The sequence below is a fragment of the Orycteropus afer genome, unplaced genomic scaffold (genome assembly GCF_000298275.1).
Source record: "Orycteropus afer afer isolate SDZICR_OR568_19922 unplaced genomic scaffold, OryAfe1.0 scaffold00032, whole genome shotgun sequence".
NCBI lineage: Eukaryota > Metazoa > Chordata > Mammalia > Tubulidentata > Orycteropodidae > Orycteropus > Orycteropus afer.
In genome coordinates this window covers 5,557,994-5,579,926 of record NW_006921619.1, presented here as the reverse complement: position 1 = coordinate 5,579,926, position 21,933 = coordinate 5,557,994, and the positions used below count along the sequence as shown (strand labels likewise).

Sequence of the window (21,933 nt, the reverse complement as noted above, 5' to 3'; positions counted from 1 at the left end):
AAGATTATCTTCTGTGTCTGTGTTAATTGGTTTCCCTTTTCTTTGTTGAAGAGGGTCTGTGCAATCCTTCTGCCTAGTCCGCCATCTTGCCCCGCCCCTTCCATGTATGCTATTTTGATTGCTAAAGTAATATCACCTCAAGAGAAAATGTGCTTTAAACAAAGAAATTGGAAAAAAAAAAAAAAAATCAAGTTTCAAAGCAGACCATCATGGATCTACTGCATCAGAATCTCCTGGAAAGCTGAAAAAAATGAAAGATTTGTAGTCTCCATCTGAAATCTCCTTTCTCTCTCAGAACGAGCTTGGGAAACACTATTCTCAAACAAGCTCCCTAGGTTATTCTTTTGGTATTCAAAATATGGTCTGTGGGCCAGCAGCAGGGGCATCACGTGGGGCTTGTTGGAAATGTGGAATATAAGACCCTACCCCAGACCTTCTTGAACTCCAGGTGATATGTGTGCACATTATAAAGTTCGAGAAGTGCTGCTTTAAAGTGTATTACTTTCAAGTTTTACTGAAAGATGTTCCTTCAGCCAGAGACTCTAGTTCTAAGTGACTAACACATGAGACACTTAGCTTCTGTCCACCAAACCAAATCCACTGCCAACAAGTGGATTCTGATTCATAGCAACCTAACAGGGCAGAGTAGAACTGTGCCATAGAGTTTCCAAGGCCATAAACTCTTTACGGAAGCAGACTGCCTCATCTTTCTCCTGTGGAACAGCTGGTGGGTTCCAACCGCTGCCAACCTTTCTGGTTAGCTGTTGTCGTTGTTATGTGCTGTCAAGTTGGACCCGACTCATAGCGACACCTCCTTGGGTTTCCGAGGCAATATCACTATGGAAGTAGATTGCCCAACCTTCCTTCCAAGGAGTGGCTGGTGAATTTGAACCACCAGCCTTCTGCTTAGCAGTCAAGTGCCTTAGCTGCACATTTTAACCAATGTACCACCAGGAGAGGTGGAGGGGGAGGAGGACTGATGGGAGGATAAGTGGGAAGATTTCCAGGCCACTACCTGTTTCAATGAAAGCAGTTCTGTTTTTTCATCAGTGGTGCTAAAAATTGACTCAACAGGAAGGGCTAACAGGCAGCCACATTTTTAGAAAATATACTAGGGAACCAATCAAAGCTACATTTGCAGAGAAGTACAATGCTTCTATTTAGATTGTTCATTAATTTGAGGTGGCTTTGGGGAAGCTGATTGAGATGGGAACAGGGAGAGCTTTAAGACTCCAAATGATGCCTTGGTACCTCATTGTATTTTTGTTTGTTTCATGGAATGGAATTTTATACTAGATCTAACTTTTAAAAAGAGGGTACAGTTGTTTTTAAGAAGTTTGTAACCACTAGTCCATAGGTGATTCATAGGTTCCTAAGAACAGTTGATGGTTCAGAACCCAAATGATGTGGTTTTTTTTTTAAATGTTTATTAGCTGCAGTCAATAGTAACTTTTTTTTTTTTAATATGATGGTAGATTTACCTTAATAGTTACTTTAAATACATTTTGCATTTATTTGTACAAATAAAAAGATAAAATAATATCACTCTAGATAAACATATCTCTGTTTAACTGCCTAAGTCAGTAAAAGGGGAAAAATTGGTTGGATTAGACATTAGCTTGTTTTTTGTATTTGATGTAACCCCTTTATTTTCTAGTTCTTCTTAGGCATTTACACTCCAATGGTTCATGAGAAGAGAAATGTGCTGTACAGCCACAAATTCCAAATTGGGAGAACAAAATATCCATTCAAAAGTACAGTGTCATATTGTTTATATCTTTAGTTTATCTATTGAGGCTAGAAATGGAAGCAAAAATAATTTCAATCCAAAATACCGTGAGAGAGAGTGAAATGAAGGATTCAGCTTGGTATTTATTTTGGAATGTACAAATGATAGTAATAAAAAGTGACTTCTCTTACTTTACCAAGGAGGACAGCCATTTTGTGACGCCATCTGCCTTTATTTAGAGAGGCAACTCTGATCCAAATATTTAACTGTGAATTATAAATCCAGACATCACGGCTATTGATTCTTCCACCTTTAAATGCAAAGCAATACACACATAACAATATGCCACCAAGTACCTGCCACCAATGGATTTTTTTCTACCAAAGCATAGGTAATGAAACATGGGATTTATTCACCCCATCCGAGAATTTGAGAATTCAGTTTAATAAACGAACTTTGCTAATTGTTATATTATGTTTTGCACCTATAATAATTATAGGTGCAAAATAGTAAGATACAGACTCTGTTGGCACAGTGCCTAAGGCATTTGACTGCTAACCAGAAGGCTGGTGGTTCAAGCCCACCAGTAACTCCTCAGAAGGAAGATGGGGCAATCTACTTCTGTAGAGATACTGCTTTGGAAACCCAAGGAGGGGTCGTTATGAGTCACAATTGACTTGATGTGAGTGAGTTTGGTTTTTGTTTCCATGAATTTTACAAATGAATAACAACATTGTTAATCTAGGAATTGGACGTAAGCAGCACCCAAATATGAGAATTATTCTAAAAGATTTTTTAAACCATCCATGTTTTCTTTAAAAGCATATATTGCATGAAATAAACTATATATTATATAGTGCACTGTATTTGCAGGGCTGATAAAATTATTGAACCAATATACAGACTTCAAACTATAGATACTATAGTTATATTTTATGTAAGTCTTTCACTTTAGTGTTCATTTTATTTTAGGGGTAATATATCACAAATCACAAAGAAGTTCAAATGAAGAATTTTTAAGAAAATTCTATTTCATAAATTTTCGGGAGAATTTTAGAAAACATGGATGGATTAAACCCATGCACCACCATTGAGTTGATTCCATTTCATAGTGACCCTACAGGACAGAGCAGAACTGCCCCACAGGGTTTCCATGGCTGTAAATCTTTATGGAAGCAGATGGTCTCCTCTTTCTCCTGTGGAGCAGCTGGTAGATTGGGACCACCAACCTTTTGGTTAGCAGACCAATACTTTAACCACTACACCATCAGAGCTAGAGATAATTAATTCTATGACTGACTTTTGACTTTATATACTTTACTGTGGTATTCCTTAAACAAAGTAAACTGGTAAAAATTTTGAAAATTATACCATATTTTATTATACATTTGAGAGCACTTAAAATGTATGATTAAAGGCATTTTTGTGGCTGATCACTTGTAAATCATTCTGCATCATTTTGTGTCTGTATTTTGGAGCAAAAGGTCTTTCTTTTATTTGTTGTGTAAACTGACATGCCTATTAAGTGAGCATATCTACTATTATCTTTAAGACAGTTATAAGACAGCCAAATAGCTCAAAAGTAACTTGTATAATAATTATTTATTTACCTGAAACAAGAATGTCATTCCTTAGAGCACAGACTGCATACTCTGATTTGGTAAATTCTGGAAGCTTAGCCAAAGACTTCCATTCTCCTGTCACAGGATCATAGCACTCAGTGTACGGAAGGTTAAATCCTCCAACTCGTTCGCAGCCTCCAACAACAACTATCACCTCAGAATAGCCAGTTGACCTAAAAGAATTAAAAGAATTCACAAATAATAATAAATTAAAATATAGTCAAGATCATTGAAAATCCTAAAAGCTTATCACTATCATAAAAAAGAAGATCACGATTATAAATCAAAGTTAAGTTTATTCTCTGGGTGTGTCAAATAATAAAGGATGTCAATTACTTAATTTGAGAACATTCACAACGGAGTTAGTAATATCATTTTTCCACAAAAAATTCTAATGAGTATTTTTTCCTATCTTTTTTTCGGAAGGAAGGTTGGGCAATCTACTTCCATAGAGATACTGCCTCAGCAACCCAAGGAGGGGTCGCTATGAGTCGGGGCCGACTCGATGGCACATAACAACAACAACAACAACAACAACAAATGTATATATATATATTTACAGGTCTTTTGAAATATAATTAATATACCATATAATTTACCCATTTAAAGTACACAATTGAATGGTTTTTAGTATATTCACTGATACATATAACCATCACCACAGTCAATTTTAGAACATTTTCCTCATCTCATTTTCTATGGGTTTTGACTTAAAGATTGTAAAGCTGTCCAAAGATCCTACCTAACTCAAATCGAAACCCTGGTACATTTAAGGATGACTTTCAAACCAAATGCAGTTGTGCAGCAATTATGCATAGCCACAAGGTAAGACAAGGCACTTTTTCTAGTTGTAGGAAATAGTGTTTTTTCATCAGACTGTTATTTTAAACACCTTCTAAAGGAGTATTTGGAGCCCCTGGGTGGTACAAAGGTTAATTGTGCTCAGCTGCTAACTGACAGGTTGGAGGTTTGAGTCCATTCAGAGGCACCTAGGAAGGAAAATGCAGAGATCTATTTCAGAAAAATCAGCCACTGAAAACCCAGTGGAGTACAGAGTACAGTTCTACTCTGACACACATGGGATCATCATCGAGTTTGAATTGACTCAATAGTTAGAAAGGAGTGGATGTGTTTGTTCAGAAATTATTTTCTAAAATATAAAGTAAGTATAAAATATAAACTCAAGATTTTGAAGTCATTAAAAATTATGTTAATATATTGTATTAGTTCACTGTTGTAGAAAGTCAAGGAAAGGTTTATATATGGAAGGAAATTTTCTTTGTTGGTTGCTAGTGGTAGGAAGGGAGTAGAGGGAACATTGCAAAAATGAAAAAAAAAGATGTTAACAGAGTTTATAATGAAGAATGTTAAAAGGGAAAAAGTGAGATCGTACATAAAGTATAAAAACAAATATGCAAAAACTGAAAATTATGCAATATGTATCTGGAAAGAATATGCCAAAATGCTAACGATGGTTGTCTCTGGATGGTGTGGCTCTTGCCTTTCTGTCATCATAAATTTTCAAAAGTATAATGAACATGGTTATTATTAGAACAGAAAAAACAACTATGGTAATCATTGGTTTCTTATAGTTTGTAATTTAAGAAAGAGACAAGAAAACACTAATACTTATCCAAGATTTTTTTCGTTCATAATATTATGTTGTTGTTGTTGTTACGTGCCGTTGAGTTGGACCCAATTCATAGAGACCCCGCCTTGGGCTCTGAGTAACTATCACTATGGAAGTAGACTGTCCAACTTCCTTCTAAGGCTGGTGGTTTTGAACTGCCAGCCTTCTGGTTAGCAGTCAAGTGCCTTAGGTACTATGCTACCAGAGATTTTTTTCATTCATAATGTTAAATAGGTATTTTTGGAAAATTAAATTCATAGCTCTTATATTTTTTCCCACAAATATCTAAATGAGAAAGTCTAGTTATCTACATTTTATGGTTGCTACAATATTACATTTCACAAAGAAAAATGTCAATAATTCTTCTCTTACTTCAATGTGGAGGGAAAATCCACATCAGAACACTGATTTTTAGCTTTAGTCATTATACACAAGTCCACTAGAATAAAACAAAATAAGCAATACTGTCACATCATCTTTAAAAGCTGCTATATTCGAGCTACATTTACTCAGGGCTATTTCTACTAACTCAATCATTTACCTAGTCCGTAACAGGCACACTTTTCCATTACAAAATCAGAAATACATACTTGTAGAAAATATTTTTGTTCATAGATGCAATAAAAATTGCTTTAAGAATCCAGAAAATCATATAACCCTGATCTAGTATGCATGAACATATTAACAGAAGTACTCAAACATTATCAGGAAATATTATTTTCCAAATTCCAAAGTAATAATGCTCAAAGTGAAGGAAGTATACACCAGACACTTTGGTAGTATAACTACTGACTCATATACCATTCTTTCCATGGAGGTTTTATTTCCTAAAATCATGCTTAAAATACTTCTAAGACAAATCCATGTGATATTCCCCAAAGTCTTAATTATTGATTGATCACAACAAAATTGCTAAATCACTTCTAATACTTTTAATATAAAAACAAAGGTAGTTATTTTAGTATTTTCTTTTATACTTTCCCTAGTTATTATTTTGTTTTATACTTCCCCTTTGCTTAAACTTGCTAGCCTTTTTAAAGACATCTTAGCCCAATATAACATATATTATCTGTTTTTATAGCCTAGAATAGGAAGAGAAAGCAGTACAAAAAGCTAATGGCTAAAACATTTAGTCCCACTCACTGGTTAGTGGAAGATCACTTCAGTGTCCACTGGAATGTACACTTATCTGAAAGGATCAACAAACTAGTAGTTTTGCCTATATTGAAGGTTCTGTTTAAAACCAAATGGCTTTTAACTTCATTAGATACAAGCCTGTTGTTATTCATTTGTTGAGCATGGAAAAGTCCTTGTCTCAAAAACGAGCTGGATTACCTTGAAGGAAATAGGTTACACCAGCTGATAATGGCAACTGGAAAAAAAGGCAGTTAAGACGATGTATGTAGGATAAATAAATTTCTAGATACCCATACATTCATTTTTTCAGAGTGAAAATGTTATTTTATTTCATTAAGTCTTTAGAATGAAAATTCTACTAAATAAATTTCTGCAATGATAAAATCACAAATATCCACTGTATTGTCTCTCTCTATGTTCCCAGGAAAATGTGATAACCAAATTATCCTTTTCACAATGGTAAATATTTAAAATAAAAACAAAAATCTATTTTCTTTTATCATAGATTTGAGAAAAGATCAAATTAAAACATCACATTCTTTTATTTACTTGAAAGAAAAAAATGATAGATCTATAGGATATTCTAAACCAAATCAACAAATCATGTGTAATAATTACTAGTTCAGGTTATTTATTTACATTTACTCAACAGTTAAGAATAGCAAAAGGTGAATGGTGAGGGTTGTACAACATGGGGGATGTAAATAATGTCAATGAACTCTGTATGTGAAAATGCCTGAAATGGCAAATGTTTTGCTTATATAAATTTCACTGCAATTAAAAAAGAAAATCTCTGAAGATGAAATATAGGCTGAAATAACAAACCTATTTATTATATATTATTAATGGCAAATATGCCAGAGACAGATGAACTGCCAAACTAACTTTCATCAACAAAAAACAACAGTTCAAAGGTAATCCTGGTTAATAGTGAAATAGGGAGAATAAGTGAATATATTAAAAAAACACAAAAGAAAAAGCAGTGTATTTCCATAGAGTAGGGAGTTGGAAAGGAGGAAATGTTAATGACATAGTCTATTTACCATTCCAAAAAACTCAAAAATATCAGAGAATCAAACCATGAAACTTAAAAATAAAATAAAATAAAAAAAAATTTAAAACAGAGATATGAGATTTTAAGCTCTAAAGATACAAAATGACTTCCAAAACTGTAAGCTATGGCAGTTACCAAACTCAGTGTATTAATTTATCTAAACAAAGAACTATCTTTCAAAAGAGGGGATTGATTGGTCAGCCCTAAAAGCAATGCACAAATAAACGAATGAATGAACAAATGAGTATATAGACATACTTCAGAGATATTGTGGGTTTGCTTCCAGACTACCACAATAAAGTTAATAATGCAATAAAGCAAGTCACATGGACTTGTTTCCCAGTGCATATAAAAGTAATGTTTACACTATATTGTGGTAGCACAATGCCTAAGGCATCTGACAGCTAATCAGAAGGTTAGTGGTTCAAACCTACCAGCCACTCCGTGGAAGCAAGACTGGGCAATCTACTTCCATAAAGATTTACTGCCTTAGAAACCCAATGGGGGTCGCTGTGGTTGGAATAGACTTGACAGCAGTGGTTTTTTTTTTTTTTTTTTTGGTATAGTCTATTAAGTGTACTCTGGTGGTGTAGTGCCTAAGGCATTTGACTGCTATCCAGAAGGCTGGTGGTTCAAACCTATTGGCTGGCTACTCCTCGGAAGGAAGATGCAGCAATCTACTTCTGTAGTGATACTGTGTTGGAAACCCAAGGAGGGGTTGCTATGAGTCGGATCTGACTGGACAGCAGTGTGTTTGGTGTTTTTGGTTTATTAAGTGTGCAATCCAAAAAACCAAACCCACTGCCATCATGTCAATTCTGACTCACAGCAACCCCCATTAGTTTCTAAATCTGTAAATCTTCATGGAAGCAAATTGCCCCATCTTTCTTCTGTGGAGCAGCTGGTGTGGTTCAAACCACCGACCTTCTGGTTAGCAGCCAATGCCTTAACCACTACACCACCAGAGCTTCATAAATGTGCAAGAACATTATGAAAAAGTTTGAAACAGGCTGTCTAAGGTGCAACTATTGGTGTCTCCCTATGAGCAAAATAGAGTGAAAAAAAAAAAAAAAAAAAGATGCATGGAACAGTCCATTAATCCTTTAGACTAATGGACCATGCACACCTCAGCCTCCATGACCCTGAGACCAGAAGAACTAGATGGTGCCCAGGTACCACTGCTGATCACTCTGAAAGGGATCACATTAGAAGGTCCTGGATAGAGTGGGAAAAAAGTATAGAACAAAACTCAAAATATCATGAAAAAGACCAGGCTTACTGGTTGGAAAGGGACTGGTGGAACCCCTGAGACTATGGCCTTACTCACTCTTTAGGCCTAGAACTGAACTCACTCCCACAACTCAATTTTCAGCCAAAGAGACAGTTCTATAAAATGAACAGCACTACTAGGGAGGTATATACTCCTTAGAATAATCAACCATTTGACATCAAAAGGCAGCATTTTCCCAAGGACAGAGTTCAAAAGGCAGGAAGGGTTAAGAAAGAAGGAGGAACAGAAACAGGAAATACAGGGAGGAAGTGGGATGAGTGATGTTATATTGTGGGGATTGCAATCAATGACTGAAACAAAATGTATATGAATTATTGAATAGAAAACTGAGTTGCTCTGTAAACCTTCACCAAATTACAATAAAAAGTTTGAAATATTGTGTGAATTATTAAAATGTGACACAGATACACAAAGTGAGCATGTTGGAAAAATGGCGCCAACAAACTTGCTTGAAGCAAAAAATGGCGCCAACAAACTTGCTTGAAGCAGGGTTGTCACAAACCTTCAATGAGTAAAAAACACAACTGAAGCACAGTAAAACTAAGTATGCCTATACAATAGCCACAGAAGCAAACATGCTGTACCCATTTAAGTTATGTGTAAGGGAGAGGGAATCTTAGCTAAGCGAACTTTAACATGACTGGGTTTTGGCAAGAATATTTTTAGGGCGTGTTATATGTCCTGTCCTCAAGCTATACTAGCTAAGAGGACTCTAGTCACCAGTCCTCTACTAGCTCCCTTCATTTGGGTTCCATGCTTGTCAAGCAACCTATGAATACTCTGGAGTCCCATGTAGTGACTTGTCCACAGTAAGAGAATATGCTGGGCAGACGGAGTTAAAATATCTAGTGGTCTTGACAGTCCCATTTCTTTTTGCAAATAAATATATAGAGACTAGAAGATAAATGTGCTAATCAGTCTCTCTTTGTTAATGTGAAATCTGCCCCTAAAATAGTATGATGTATTAGTACTGTACTGTAGGGAGCTCTGGTGGCATAGTACCTAAGGCATTTGATTGCTAACACCTAACTGCTAACCAGAAGGCTGGGGGTTCAAACCCACCAGCCACTCCTCAGAAGGAAGATAGGGCAATCTACTTCCGTAGTGATACTGCCTCGGAAACCCAAGGAGGGGTCGCTATGAGTCTGGTTCGACTCGACGGCATATAACAACAACAACATTAGTACTATAGGGAGCTCTGGTGGCGTAGTACCTAAGGCATTTGATTGCTAACCAGAAGGCTGGCGGTTCAAACCCACCAGTCACTACTTGGAAGGAACACTGGGTAATCTACTTCCGTAGTAATATCATCTTGGAAACCCAAAGACAGATCGCCATGAGTCAGATCCAACTCGATGGCAGTGTGTTTGGTTTGGTTTTATTAGTACTGTAGCAAAAGAAAAAAGAAAAAAAAAGTTTCTGAGCCTACAGGGGTCACTGGACCAGGGCAAACTCACCAATATAAATGACCCCTTAAGAGTCTTATGCCAACCAAGCTGGCTTTCTGGTTGGTAAGGGCACAAAATCAACTTGTAATGGTAAGGCTTCACCTGAGACTACAATAGGCAGCATGGCTTCTATAAGGAAATGGTTGTACTGATTAAAGCACTCAAAATGTTTATGTTTTAAAACCAGCAATTATTTAAGAATATCTTTAGGAACTAATCATAGATGTATTTAAATATTTAGCCACAAAAATGTTTACTTCCTTCAATGGTGAAAAATTAGGGGGAGGGGAGATGGTTATGGTATATTGTAGTAGATCCTATATCAAGAAAATACATTTTACCATATATTAAGCAATAGAAGAAAACTATGAAATAGACTCTTGCTCTGTAAAAGAAACAATACATACATAGAGAATAGAAGAATAAAGCAAAATATTAACAGTGTTACTTACCTCTTGGAGATAGAAAAATGGATGATATTTTTTGCTTTCCTCTTTTTCTAAATTTTCTCCAATTAACATATATTGATCCTCCCCTCCCCAGATTAAAAAAGAACAACAACAAGAAGAAAACCGTATCTTACTATTAATGGCCACTACTGGGTTGTCTGTTCAACCCAACCACCCAACTCATGGGATGGGGTTTTGAGTCATACATTTCTGCCACATGATCCTGCCTCCAGGTAACTGTTGAGAGAAGGCTGTCTGAATCAGAGTTTCTCTCTCTCAAGAAAGGGAGAGGTTCAGACTCTGTTGAGTGACTTAACTCGTAATATGTAAACTTAAAAGCCATGAGTGGCTATATTCAGAGTTGGACCACTGAGAGAATGATGTGGACGTGAAGAGAAAAGTAGAAGTGTGAGGAACAGAGAGGGCACAGTTTGAATTCTGATGGCTTTTCAGGAGTTAGTGCCAGCCTTCTGTGAGGTCCTGTAGAATTTTTGCCCTTTGGTTCCAATGACCCATGTGTCCTTTTTCTACATCTCCCTTTTTTGCTTAAGCTGGTAACCTGATTTCAGTCACTTGAGATCAGAATTTTGATGATATTAGAGATCCATAAACTGATTGAAGAAAAAAACAGATGGCTTTCAAATTCAGGAACAGATGCTCAACTTCCACATTAAAAAAGAAATGCAAATTAAACTAATGAGATACCATTTTCACTTGCCAGAGTGGTAAAGATTTATAAAAACTAGTAATACATTATGTTGGCAAAGAAGTGGAAAACAAACAGTTTTTTTTTGGTGAAAGTATAAACTGTAAAGTATGTACAAGAATATTTACTGAGAAGACTGCAATGGGAAAAACTAGAAACTAAATATCCATCTTTAAGAGATGGATTAAGTAAATAAATTATTCCATCAATGGGATACTATACAGCTCTTAGAAAGGAAGGGGTTTGAAATTTTCCTCAAAAATAAATATAAAAAGGACAAAGACCTATATGTGGTGATACAGAACAACCTCTAAGACATTTTTAAGTACTAAAAGCAAGGTGGAGAACTGAGTGTAGTATCCTGCCAGGTATAAAAGAAGTAGTGAAGTATGTGTGTATACACATATATGTACAACTATTTGCATATGCAAATATCTCTAAAACTATTTTTAAAAAACTGGTAATACAAAGGCACATGGAAACAATTAGTCCAAGGGACTGCTAGACCATTCGATCTTCAGCCTATATGACCATGAGGCCAGAAAAACCAGATGGTGCCCAGCTACCACTGTCAACCACTCAGAGAGGGATCTGTGTAGGAGATCCCGGATAGAGTGGGAGAACCATGTGGAACAATACTCAAAATCATTAAAAAAAAAAAAAAAAGACCAGGCCTGCTGGCCTGATAGAGCCTGAAACCCCTGAGACTATGGCCCGAAGGTGCCCTCAGGTCTGGAAATGAACCCTGTGGCTTCCAGACAAATAAAAGATAGGCACATGGGCTGAACATTTACATCGGGTAGATACACTCCTTGGAGAGATCAATCATGGAAGAACAAAAGGGCAGTGTATACACAGGAGATGGCTCAGGGGGCAGGAGTGCATGAGAGGGAAGGATACAGGAAAGAGGTAACCATGGGGAGGAAGTTAAGAAAGTTAGATATACACATCACCTAAGATCCATTCTAGCCATAAACACTTAACATGTATCCATCAAACTCAAGCTTTTATGGCCAACTTCCAATTCCCAGGCAACATAGCTAAGTTCTTTATGATACTATAGGGAAACAACCACACTAATCCAGAAGGTAGGATATTTTTGTTGACAATTTGCCTATCAACAAGTCAGAATTATGAAACAAACAAAGAAATTGTTTTGGAATAAAAGAAACTTAATGAAAGTTAAGAGGGGAGCTGTTGCATTGTGAGAAATTTAGTCAATGTCATGAAACAAAGTGTATGCGAGCTGCTGTATAGAAAGTGAATTTGCTCTGTAAACTTTCACCCGAATCACATTAAAAATAAAAAACAAACACACAAAACTGGTAATAGAAGTATCCTTTGAGTAGGAGAACTGATAACCCAGGATCAGGTAGAGAAAGACTTACATAGTATACTCTCTATGTAAAAATATTTGAGTTCAAATAATAATGAGTTAACATGTATAAAAATGGTAAACTATGTATCTTTTAATAAAGCAGAATATTATTCTTAAAGGGAGTGGAACGGCCTGTTTGTTTCTGAAGCCAGTACACCTCATTATGTTTATACTTAGTGTTTATCAAAAATAGTATTATATATTCATACAGAGAATTACATATTAATAAAAAAATAACCACTGTTCTTAAACTTTATTCCTTCTGTGACTGGTTTCTGTTGATTTTTTCCATGCACTCAAGAGTTTATAACTAGCAGTATAGATTATCAACTCTTTCATGTTCTTAGGCCTATCTCATTCTATAACACTGCCACACCTCCTTCTTTTGCCTTGCTCTTTCTCTCTGAAGTCTCATGCAGTATCTCTCTCATATATACATATATACAGATATATCTGTATATATAATATATATATTTATCTATATTATACACACATACACACACACAAAATATGTATTTCTATCTATCTATCTATCAAGAGGGATAAAACATATATAGCATGTGTCCTGGGGTCTTTGTCATCTAAGAGATGTATATGTAGGATATCTAGTGTAGGTTGAGCTCTGGAGAACACGTGGTACAGGATAAACACTCAAGAAATATTTGCTAGTGTGAGGAGCATAATCTAGTTGTAGGAGCTCTGGTCGCATAGTACCTAAGGTATTTGTCTGCTAACCAGAAGGCTGGTGGTTCAGACCCACCAGCCACTCCTCGGAAGGAAGGTTGGGCAATCTATTTCCATAGAGATACTGCCTTGGAAACCCAAGGAGGGTCGCAATGAGTTGAATCCGACTCAATGGCAGTGAGTTTGGTTTTTGATTTGGTAACCTCGTTGTACAGTGGAAAGATCAGACTGTCATTACCTTAATTAAGAATTAATCTTTGCATCACTAATTGTGGACAAACAGATATGCTGTGTCTCCTAATGTGATGCAGTTATCATATACACATCACCTAAGATCCATTCTAGCCATAAACACTTAACATGTATCCATCAAACTCAAGCTTTTATGGCCAACTTCCAATTCCCAGGCAACACAGCTAAGTTCTTTATGATACTATAGGGAAACAACCACACTAATCCAGAAGGTAGGATATTTTTGTTGACAATTTGCCTATCAACAAGTCAGAATTATGAAACAAACAAACAAACAAATTGTTTTGGAATAAAAGAAACTTAATGAAAGTAACCAGATGCAATGTGTGGTCCCAGATTGGATTCAGTTCACTGAAGAATATACATACATACATACATATATATATACACACATAACTTGTATATATGTTTATATATATATAACACATATATTATATATAACATTATATATATAACACAAGTCATCTATCTATAGGTATATGTTGTTGTTGTTGTTATGTGCCATTGAGTCGGCCCCGACTCATGTATATGTTGTTGTTGTTGTTGTTATGTGCCATCGAGTCAGACCTGACTCATAGCGACTCCTCCTTAGGTTTCTGAGGTAGTATCACTATGGAAGTAGATTGCCCCATCTTCTTTTCAAGGAGTGGCTGGTAGGTTTGAACCGCCAACCTTCTGGTTAGCAGTCAAGTGCCTTAGGCACTACTCTACCAGAGCTCCTCATATATGTGTGTTTGTGTGTGTGTATATATATATACATACATATATATAAATAACTGCCTCAATGGTGAAAGAAAGAAGAAATTTCTGGGGTGGAGATATAGATTTGTAGTCAATAGCATACACGGTAATTAAAACAATGAGAATAGATGAGATCACCTAGGAAAGTATACAAGACAAGACAAAGATGAGAACCAAGGAGATCATTAATAGTTCAAAGACTAGGAGGAAGAATGATCAAATTAAAAAGGAACAGTTGAGGAGAAGCAGAAGGATCATCAGGAGAATGGTACTCCAGAAGCCAATTAAGGAGAAAGTTTCAAGAGGGATAAAGCAATTAATAATGTAGACTCCTAAGGAAATCAAACTGGATAAAGCTGAAAACAGGCTAACAAATGACAAATAGGAGGTCAGTGAGGACATGACTGAGAGTAGTTTCAGTAGAGTGACTGGAGAAGTCATAGGAGTGAACTGCAGTTGAAGAAGTGGAGCCATTCCTCTACTTTCAAAGAAGTTTGGAGTTTCTCAAAAAGATGAGAACCTGTACAATTAATACACACTGTTCAGATAATGAAATTCCTTGTGATCAGTGTTAACATGCATTAACAGGTAAGTGTGAGAGAGAATTATAATAGGCACAAGATGACAGCAGAGCTATATAATAAAGGATTCCTCTTTGCATTCCTTATGTCATGCATAAGAAATACATAAAAGAAATACATACATAAAAGAAATATCTGACATTATATTTTACAATAATTAGCAAATTCTGTTTGTTTTTTTTTTTCTACTTGATTCCTAAAGAAAGGGGATACTGCATTCTTATATACAGAACTCTTATGCTGTAACCTGATTTCACTGAGGTCATATCTGTACCCCCCCCACAAAAGACTTACTTTGATTTTACAACATATATCCCTTAAGTCCTACCTCTAATCCTGTGCGATACACAGGATGGTATTATAAACTTCTTTGGCCTCAGACCATTTTCTCTGCTATAATGGGACTCTGTTTAGAAAAATGAGTGCTTTTTTCCCTAGAGAGAAAAATTTTTTAGAAGAACTAATAATCACACAGTCCTAAAACTTCAATTTTCTTAATAAATATACTCAGAAACCTTGGTCTCTCACATTTTTAAAACTCAGCCTCTCTTAATCGTTATTAAAAAAATAGTAATTTTTAAAAGATCATCAGTATATTTACAGAATAAAATCGTATGTTTTCTGCCCTTGGTTAAAAGACTTAAACAAAACAAAACTCCTTGTCATTGAATCTATTCTGACTCATAGACCAGGGTCATAACAGAACTGCCCCACAGAGTTTCCAAGACTGTAAAAGTTTCTACTTCTCTTAGAAAACAATTACTTTTAACTAAAGTTAGCTGATCTTGAAGAAAAAAACCATTTTACCCCTAATATAAAATATTGTATTACTTTTTGGTAATAATAGTTACTCAATAATATGTAAATTTATAAAAAGTTCAGACTGTCAACTACTGGGAGTTTCTTAAAATGAATCAGACCTACATTGTGTTATATAAATAATAATAGCTAACAATTATTAAGCACTTTTCATGTGCCAAGCACTGAATATGTAAAGATTACTGATTGCATTTAATCATTTCAATGGCGAAATCTGCACAGTAGGCTACATTTATTTACCATTATTCTCATTTCACATGAGGGAACAGATTAAATCTTAATAATATAACACTAAGCAAGTATAGATTTTATGAAATCCCTCTTACAATATACCAAATTTTAATCACATTTCCAAACACTGATATCCATTGTTGTTGTTGTTGTTGTTATGTGCCGTCAAGTCGGCCCTGACTTATAGCGACCCCTCCTTGGGTTTCCGAGGCAGTATCACTATGGATTGCCCCATCTTCCTTCCGAGGAGTGGCTGGTGGGTTTGAACCGCCAGCCTTCTGGTTAGCAGTCAAGTGCCTTAGGCACTATGCTACCAGAGCGCCTCCTGATATTCATAGTAAGCTAAAAATGTACTATGCTACAGTAAGTTTATAGGAAAAGTGGAAAGAGATGATATAGGAAAATAAAAATAAAGTTAGCTTTGTTAGAAAAAGATTTAAAAAAAGATTATTTTAAAGTTTCCCCCAGTAACCATTTTTTCTTATTCATAGTAAAGCATGCTTCATATTATTCCTTCCAATATGAATACATGGAGATTGCTTTTTCATAGTTTATGAATTAAAATCTATAGGTGTCTTACAGAAGAAATCCACTGTAAGAAGGTATAAAATATAGTACAATATTTAATTGCATTCCCATCCCCTAAACATACATTTTCTAAATTCTCTATACTGATGATATAATTTTTTTTAATTGGGGGAAAAAAGATTTAAAAATTGAGATTGACATTACAGTAACTGTGGCAATGAAAAACTATTTGAGTGAGGCCTGTATTTTCCACCTGAGAATTAAATGAATCTGTCACATTATTTACTTCACCTGTGTATTTCACGGTCTCTGCTTTAGATAAAGGTCAGTCTCAGTACTCCTATTTTTCACAAGTAGAAGTAATTCACACTGTGTCCAAAAGACTCCTTGGAAAGAAAAGTAGAATGTTTTGGGACACTACAAAGGTTAAGCAAATTAGTAGAAATGTCTTGGGACACACAAGGTAGCCAAGACCCTTTGCAACCTTCTCTGACAGCTCAGAACAACAACAACAACAAAATGCTATTCTTGAATGAATCTAGTCTTTACTGGGAAAGATAGTCTAACGATTACATAATCTGAAACAATTCTTAAATTATATAAAGCAACATATATACTATACATGTAAATGCTGCCTTCAGGAAGTTTAAAAATATTTTGAAAATGAAAACTTTTGTTAACTAAATTGTAGTGAATTAGTAAACAGTCTTCTCACCTGCGTGGCCTAGTCCTTGGGGACATCATTTCATTCCCAAGTATGTGATACCGTCTTGCTTCATGTAACAACTGGTAACACTCAGGAGAATTCTGGATCAATTGGTCCACTTCAACTGTTTGAACAAAGTAGTTGGGATGCAACAGAGGGAGTCTCACATGTGTCAGGAGTTCATGGAGCAGTGGTCTTCTCAGGTCAACAGCACGATATACCCAACGCATGACAGCTTCAAAAACCATCTCTTCTTTACCAATAACAAGTTCATCACTACAAATATAATCAATAAGTTCATCTTTGTCAAGCTCAAGAAATTCTTCATGCTGGGACACATCTTCAAAAGTCTGCAACGCAAAATTCTTGCATTTTGTGAAGAGCGTTTTGAGTGAATGGGTATCAGCAAAACGCTGGATTCCTAAGCAATTACAAGGGTCAAGTTGCTCCTCCAAGAACTTGGCACATGCATCACGGAGAACACTAATCTGAAAGAGACTTGATGTTTCAAAGAGATACTGTACATTCTCTGTTGTGATCTTTACCTTTCCAGTATAAACATACTGTAAAAAACACTCCATTGCTTCAGCTAAAATACCATTGATCTCAACCAACATTTCTCTGCTTTCCCTGTGGTCATTACAGAACATAGCTCTGAAATAGCTACTACAGGCTGAGAGAACAGCTCTATGGCAAGGGAATTCTTTTCCTTCCACACAAATGATAACATCTGTAAATAAACGACTATCTCGGAATTCATTAAATATTTGAAGTATGTTTTCAGCATGGGATGATCCTGAAGAGAAGTCAAAAAACTCACGGCCTGTCAGAGATTTAGGGTCCATTTCAAAAACTTTACGTTTAGTTGCTGGGGAGTCACGCACCCCAAGATCCTCTCTGTTTAGTCTGCGTCCCAATATAAGTACCATTGTTACATCAGTTGACTAAATAATTGTTGAGAAATGACTGTTAGGAATCTTCCTTAAGTTGCTAAAAAGTAAAGAGAAAAGAAAAATTTCAATATGTAAAAAATTCAGTATGCTCAAATAATTTCATTTTGATTTAAACACTACAATAAAATCACATAATACACTTTCTATAGTATATTAAACACCGTCTCATTTTAATCAAATTTGATAAAGAATTAGTATTCACACAATTACAATATCAGGGTAATTTGCAATAGTAGTCCTTAGGTTCCCCAGCTGAAAGGATACTATATAGTTTGTGAATTACTAAAAACCTTCCTTCTTCCCCATTTACACAGCTGAGTTTTATATTACTGACTGGAGTTAAGTCAGAGCAGTGTAAGACACAGAATTTAAGTACATTCAGAAGCTTAATATAAGTGGTTATTATCTTAACATACCAAAAAAACAAACTCACTGCCATTGAGTCAAAGGCGACTCATAGCGATCTCCGCTGGGTTTCGAGGGTGTAAACCTTTAGAGAAATAGATCACCCCATGTTCCTTCCGCGGAGTGGCTGGAGGGTTTGAACCACTGACCTTCTGGTTAGCAGCCAAATGCCTTATCCACTATGCCATCAGTGCTCCTTTTTATCTTAACATGGTGTTGCTAAAGAGGAGTTTCCTTGTACCTGTCAATAGCCTTTAAACATATGTATATTGTTTGACTGTCAAGTCCCTTTCTAGCAATTTATCCTTAAAAAATAAAAAAAAAAAAAAAATCAGAATTGTGGAAAAATTTATCTACAAAGCTGTTTAATGCAGCATCAATAGACAAAACAACCTAACTGCCCTATAATAAGGTATAAAACCACAGTATATCTTCAGGATAGAACAGTCTGTGCAAAATTATGCAGACTATTTAACAATATGGAAAAATACTAACCAGATATGAAGTAAAACAAAACAAAACAAAACAGATCATAACATATACCAAGAAAACAAAATTTTATACATCAGTGCATCTAGAACAGAAAAAGTAGGTACATAAGCAAAAAAAAGTTAAGTGATAGTTCTGTTCCCTTGTTTTTTCTCTATTCTTCCCCAAAATTTCTACTATAAATAGGTAGTACTTTGTGTTTACACTTTTTAAATGCATGGTATCTATGCCCTGCTCCCTTTCACTAATAAGACCCCTCCCTCCCCCAACCTACCTAAAAACTGACTATATATAAGTAACTAAAAGATTGAGGTAATTGGTTATAGCCATCAACTCTATTTTCCATTTTAAGGAGTTTCTTCCAAGCTTTTTTCTCTCTATAAGTTGACACATGATCCAAAATGTGTTTCTAATTGGCTAAAGAGCACTCAGAGTAACCTTCAACTATCCCATTATTATCAAAATCTCATACAACCCCTTCTAAAGGTCTCAACCTCTTTCTGAAATAGTTTAATAGACATTCAGACCTAAGTATGGCAGTAAAAGGAAAGCCTAAGGACAGCAAAGACAATGCAAAAACAGGATCCCATCCTACACTCAAATTCACAAATAAAACTGAGTCTTGAGTGTTAACAATCTTAATTTAAGATTGTGTTTTATATACACTGTCACGTATTAAAGGGAGCTCTGGTGGCATAGTGCCTAAGACATATGACTGCTAACCAGAGGGCTGGAGGGTCAAATCTACCATCCACTCCTCGGAAGGAAAACTGGGCAATTTACTTCCGTAGAGCTACTGTCCTGGAAATCCAAGAGGAGTCACTATGAGTCAGAATCAACTTGACGGCAATGAGTTTGGTTTGTTTTTTTTTGTCACATATTAAATTGCACACCATTTTGTAAGTCATTAAGTGACACAAAGGGGAAGAAATATAAAAATTGAGAAGCAACTCATTTTAATTTATGTATAATGTTTCATATTATTATCTATTCTTATCTGTATCCTCCTTTCTCAAACACCCCATTGACCCAACTAATCCTAATCACTATACACCCTAGATACTTCCAACTCACCTGAATTCCTTCCATCAGTTTACTTAATTTTGTTGCTTTCATCACTATCATCATCAACAAGTATTATGTCCCTACTATTGTCAATATATTGTACTAGGCCTAAGGTTTACAGAGATATGAGACATTGCTGTAAAGAGTTTTGTTTTTTGTTTTAATATAGTTTTTGAGATAAAGCATATTCACAAAAAGATAACAACGTAAGGTAGCCTAGGCAATGTGCCACTCTGGTACAGATAGCACAGTTCCTCCTCAAACTTCTATTACCTGTTTCTAATAGAACACTTAATCAACACTTAAAGACAAATAGCCTTCCTGAAGTCTAGGTGATGAGATATTCTCTGGACAGATGGATGCCAGCTTATTTCAAAAGTACCTGGTTGTAACAATATATCCCAAAAGGTACCCAAATACTTGTATTCGGTACCTCGGAAACCTTATGGGGAAGTTCCACTCTGTCCCACAGGATTGCTGTGAGTCGCAATTGACTCAGTGGCAGTGGGTGGGTTAGTGTCTAACCCAGAGAATTTGCTCAATAGATAATGGATAATAAGTTTCAATTAAGAAAAGAAAACTGGAGGAAAAATGCAGATGAGGTACTGAGGATGTTAAGTAAGAGCAGAAAGGAGTAAACAGTTTATTTAGTAACTGAAATGATTGTGACATTGCCTTCCTTTATGATCTTTAAGGATAAAAATCATTCTTCTTTCTCTGATTGGCTTAAGTGACCTCTGCTTCAAGAAAGGGAAATGGTTTAAATTCTCTCATAACAAAATTTAGATAGTTTATAAGTCTAAATATAATACCTCTTCAGTATTTGCTTGCTTAAAGCTCCAGTCAAAATATTTTTGTTCTTTTAATTTCTATACCTAAAATAAATGGAGAACCAGCAACATGTATCATGACACACTAGAGTAATCAGTTCATGTACAGTTGGCACCTTTTATTAACATGCTGACAATGGCTTTTAGTACATTAAGTTTCCGACTAGGTTACTTTTGCATATAAAATACTTACTGAACAACAATTCCTTAAAGCAAATGAATAATTCTATGTTATTTTACATACAAATTTAGTTCCTTATTTATAAACTTCCTTGGCATTTTTATCCTTTAGTAAGCCTTCTTGAGTGAAAGATGAATAGACAAGTATTCATGGCAACCGTAAGCTAATGGTTGCACTAAGATGAGAAAACATATACTCTGTGATAATTCTGCATTGGTATTTGAAGAATACCTAGTAATTGATGTTTCATCCATGTTTTGGGCCATTAAACAATTCTAAGAGTTGATCTATCAATATCAGCACATTGTTTTATATAACTATGAAATCAATTTGAAAAAGTCTCAAGTGTTCTGGGTGGCTTAGAAAAATAATTTTTTAAGTATCCTTAGTTATTTAGATTATATTTTTAGAATCTCCAAGCTATCAAATAATTAATATTTTAATATATAAATGCATTTTCCTTCTGCTTTTTGGACTTCAGGTCTGAAGAAACTAACTAATTCAGCACAATTATTATTATTTTTGGTGGAAGGTAAGAAGAGGAATGCTTAAGAGAAAATACCAGAATCTTGAACTGTACACAAAATAACTGTATTTAAACACAAGTGGTTATGGTTTCTTGTCTGTAAGTAGAACTTGTAAAATTTCTTAACAAGTTTAGGCAAATTCAAAAGTTGATCCCAAACCAAATATAAACTGCTCTTATTAGATACCATTAAGCTGACTGACTCATAGCAACTCTATGTACAACATAATGAAATACTGCCCCGGTTGTGTGCCGCCCTCACAATCCTCGCTATAACTGAGCCTGCCACTGCACCCACTGCGTCGATCCATCGGTCGTCCCCTTTTTCACTTACCCTCTATTTTATCATGCATGATATCCTTCTCCCTTCTGACCACATGACCAAAGCAGGTGAGACAAAATCTGGCCACGCTTGCTTCCGAGAAGCATTCTGGCTACACTTCTTCCAGGACAACAGATCCGTTTGTTCCTCTACTGACAGGTTTTTCTACACGCATA

The 21,933-nt window shown here is 35.5% G+C and overlaps 1 protein-coding gene across 1 annotated transcript in view; it reads right to left on the bottom strand.

Annotated features, from left to right (window-relative positions):
* KLHL24 (kelch like family member 24) overlaps positions 1-17,915 on the bottom strand; it is a 32,702-nt gene extending 14,787 nt beyond the window's left edge. Inside the window, exons 1-3 of the mRNA XM_007935910.2 lie at positions 16,996-17,915; positions 3,340-3,524; positions 1,921-2,039 (exon numbers count right to left, since the gene is read on the bottom strand). Of these exons, the coding sequence (XP_007934101.1) occupies positions 1,921-2,039; positions 3,340-3,524; positions 16,996-17,915 (1,224 nt within the window). The remainder of the gene's footprint in view (positions 1-1,920; positions 2,040-3,339; positions 3,525-16,995) is intronic.
* Positions 17,916-21,933: the final 4,018 nt, after the last annotated feature.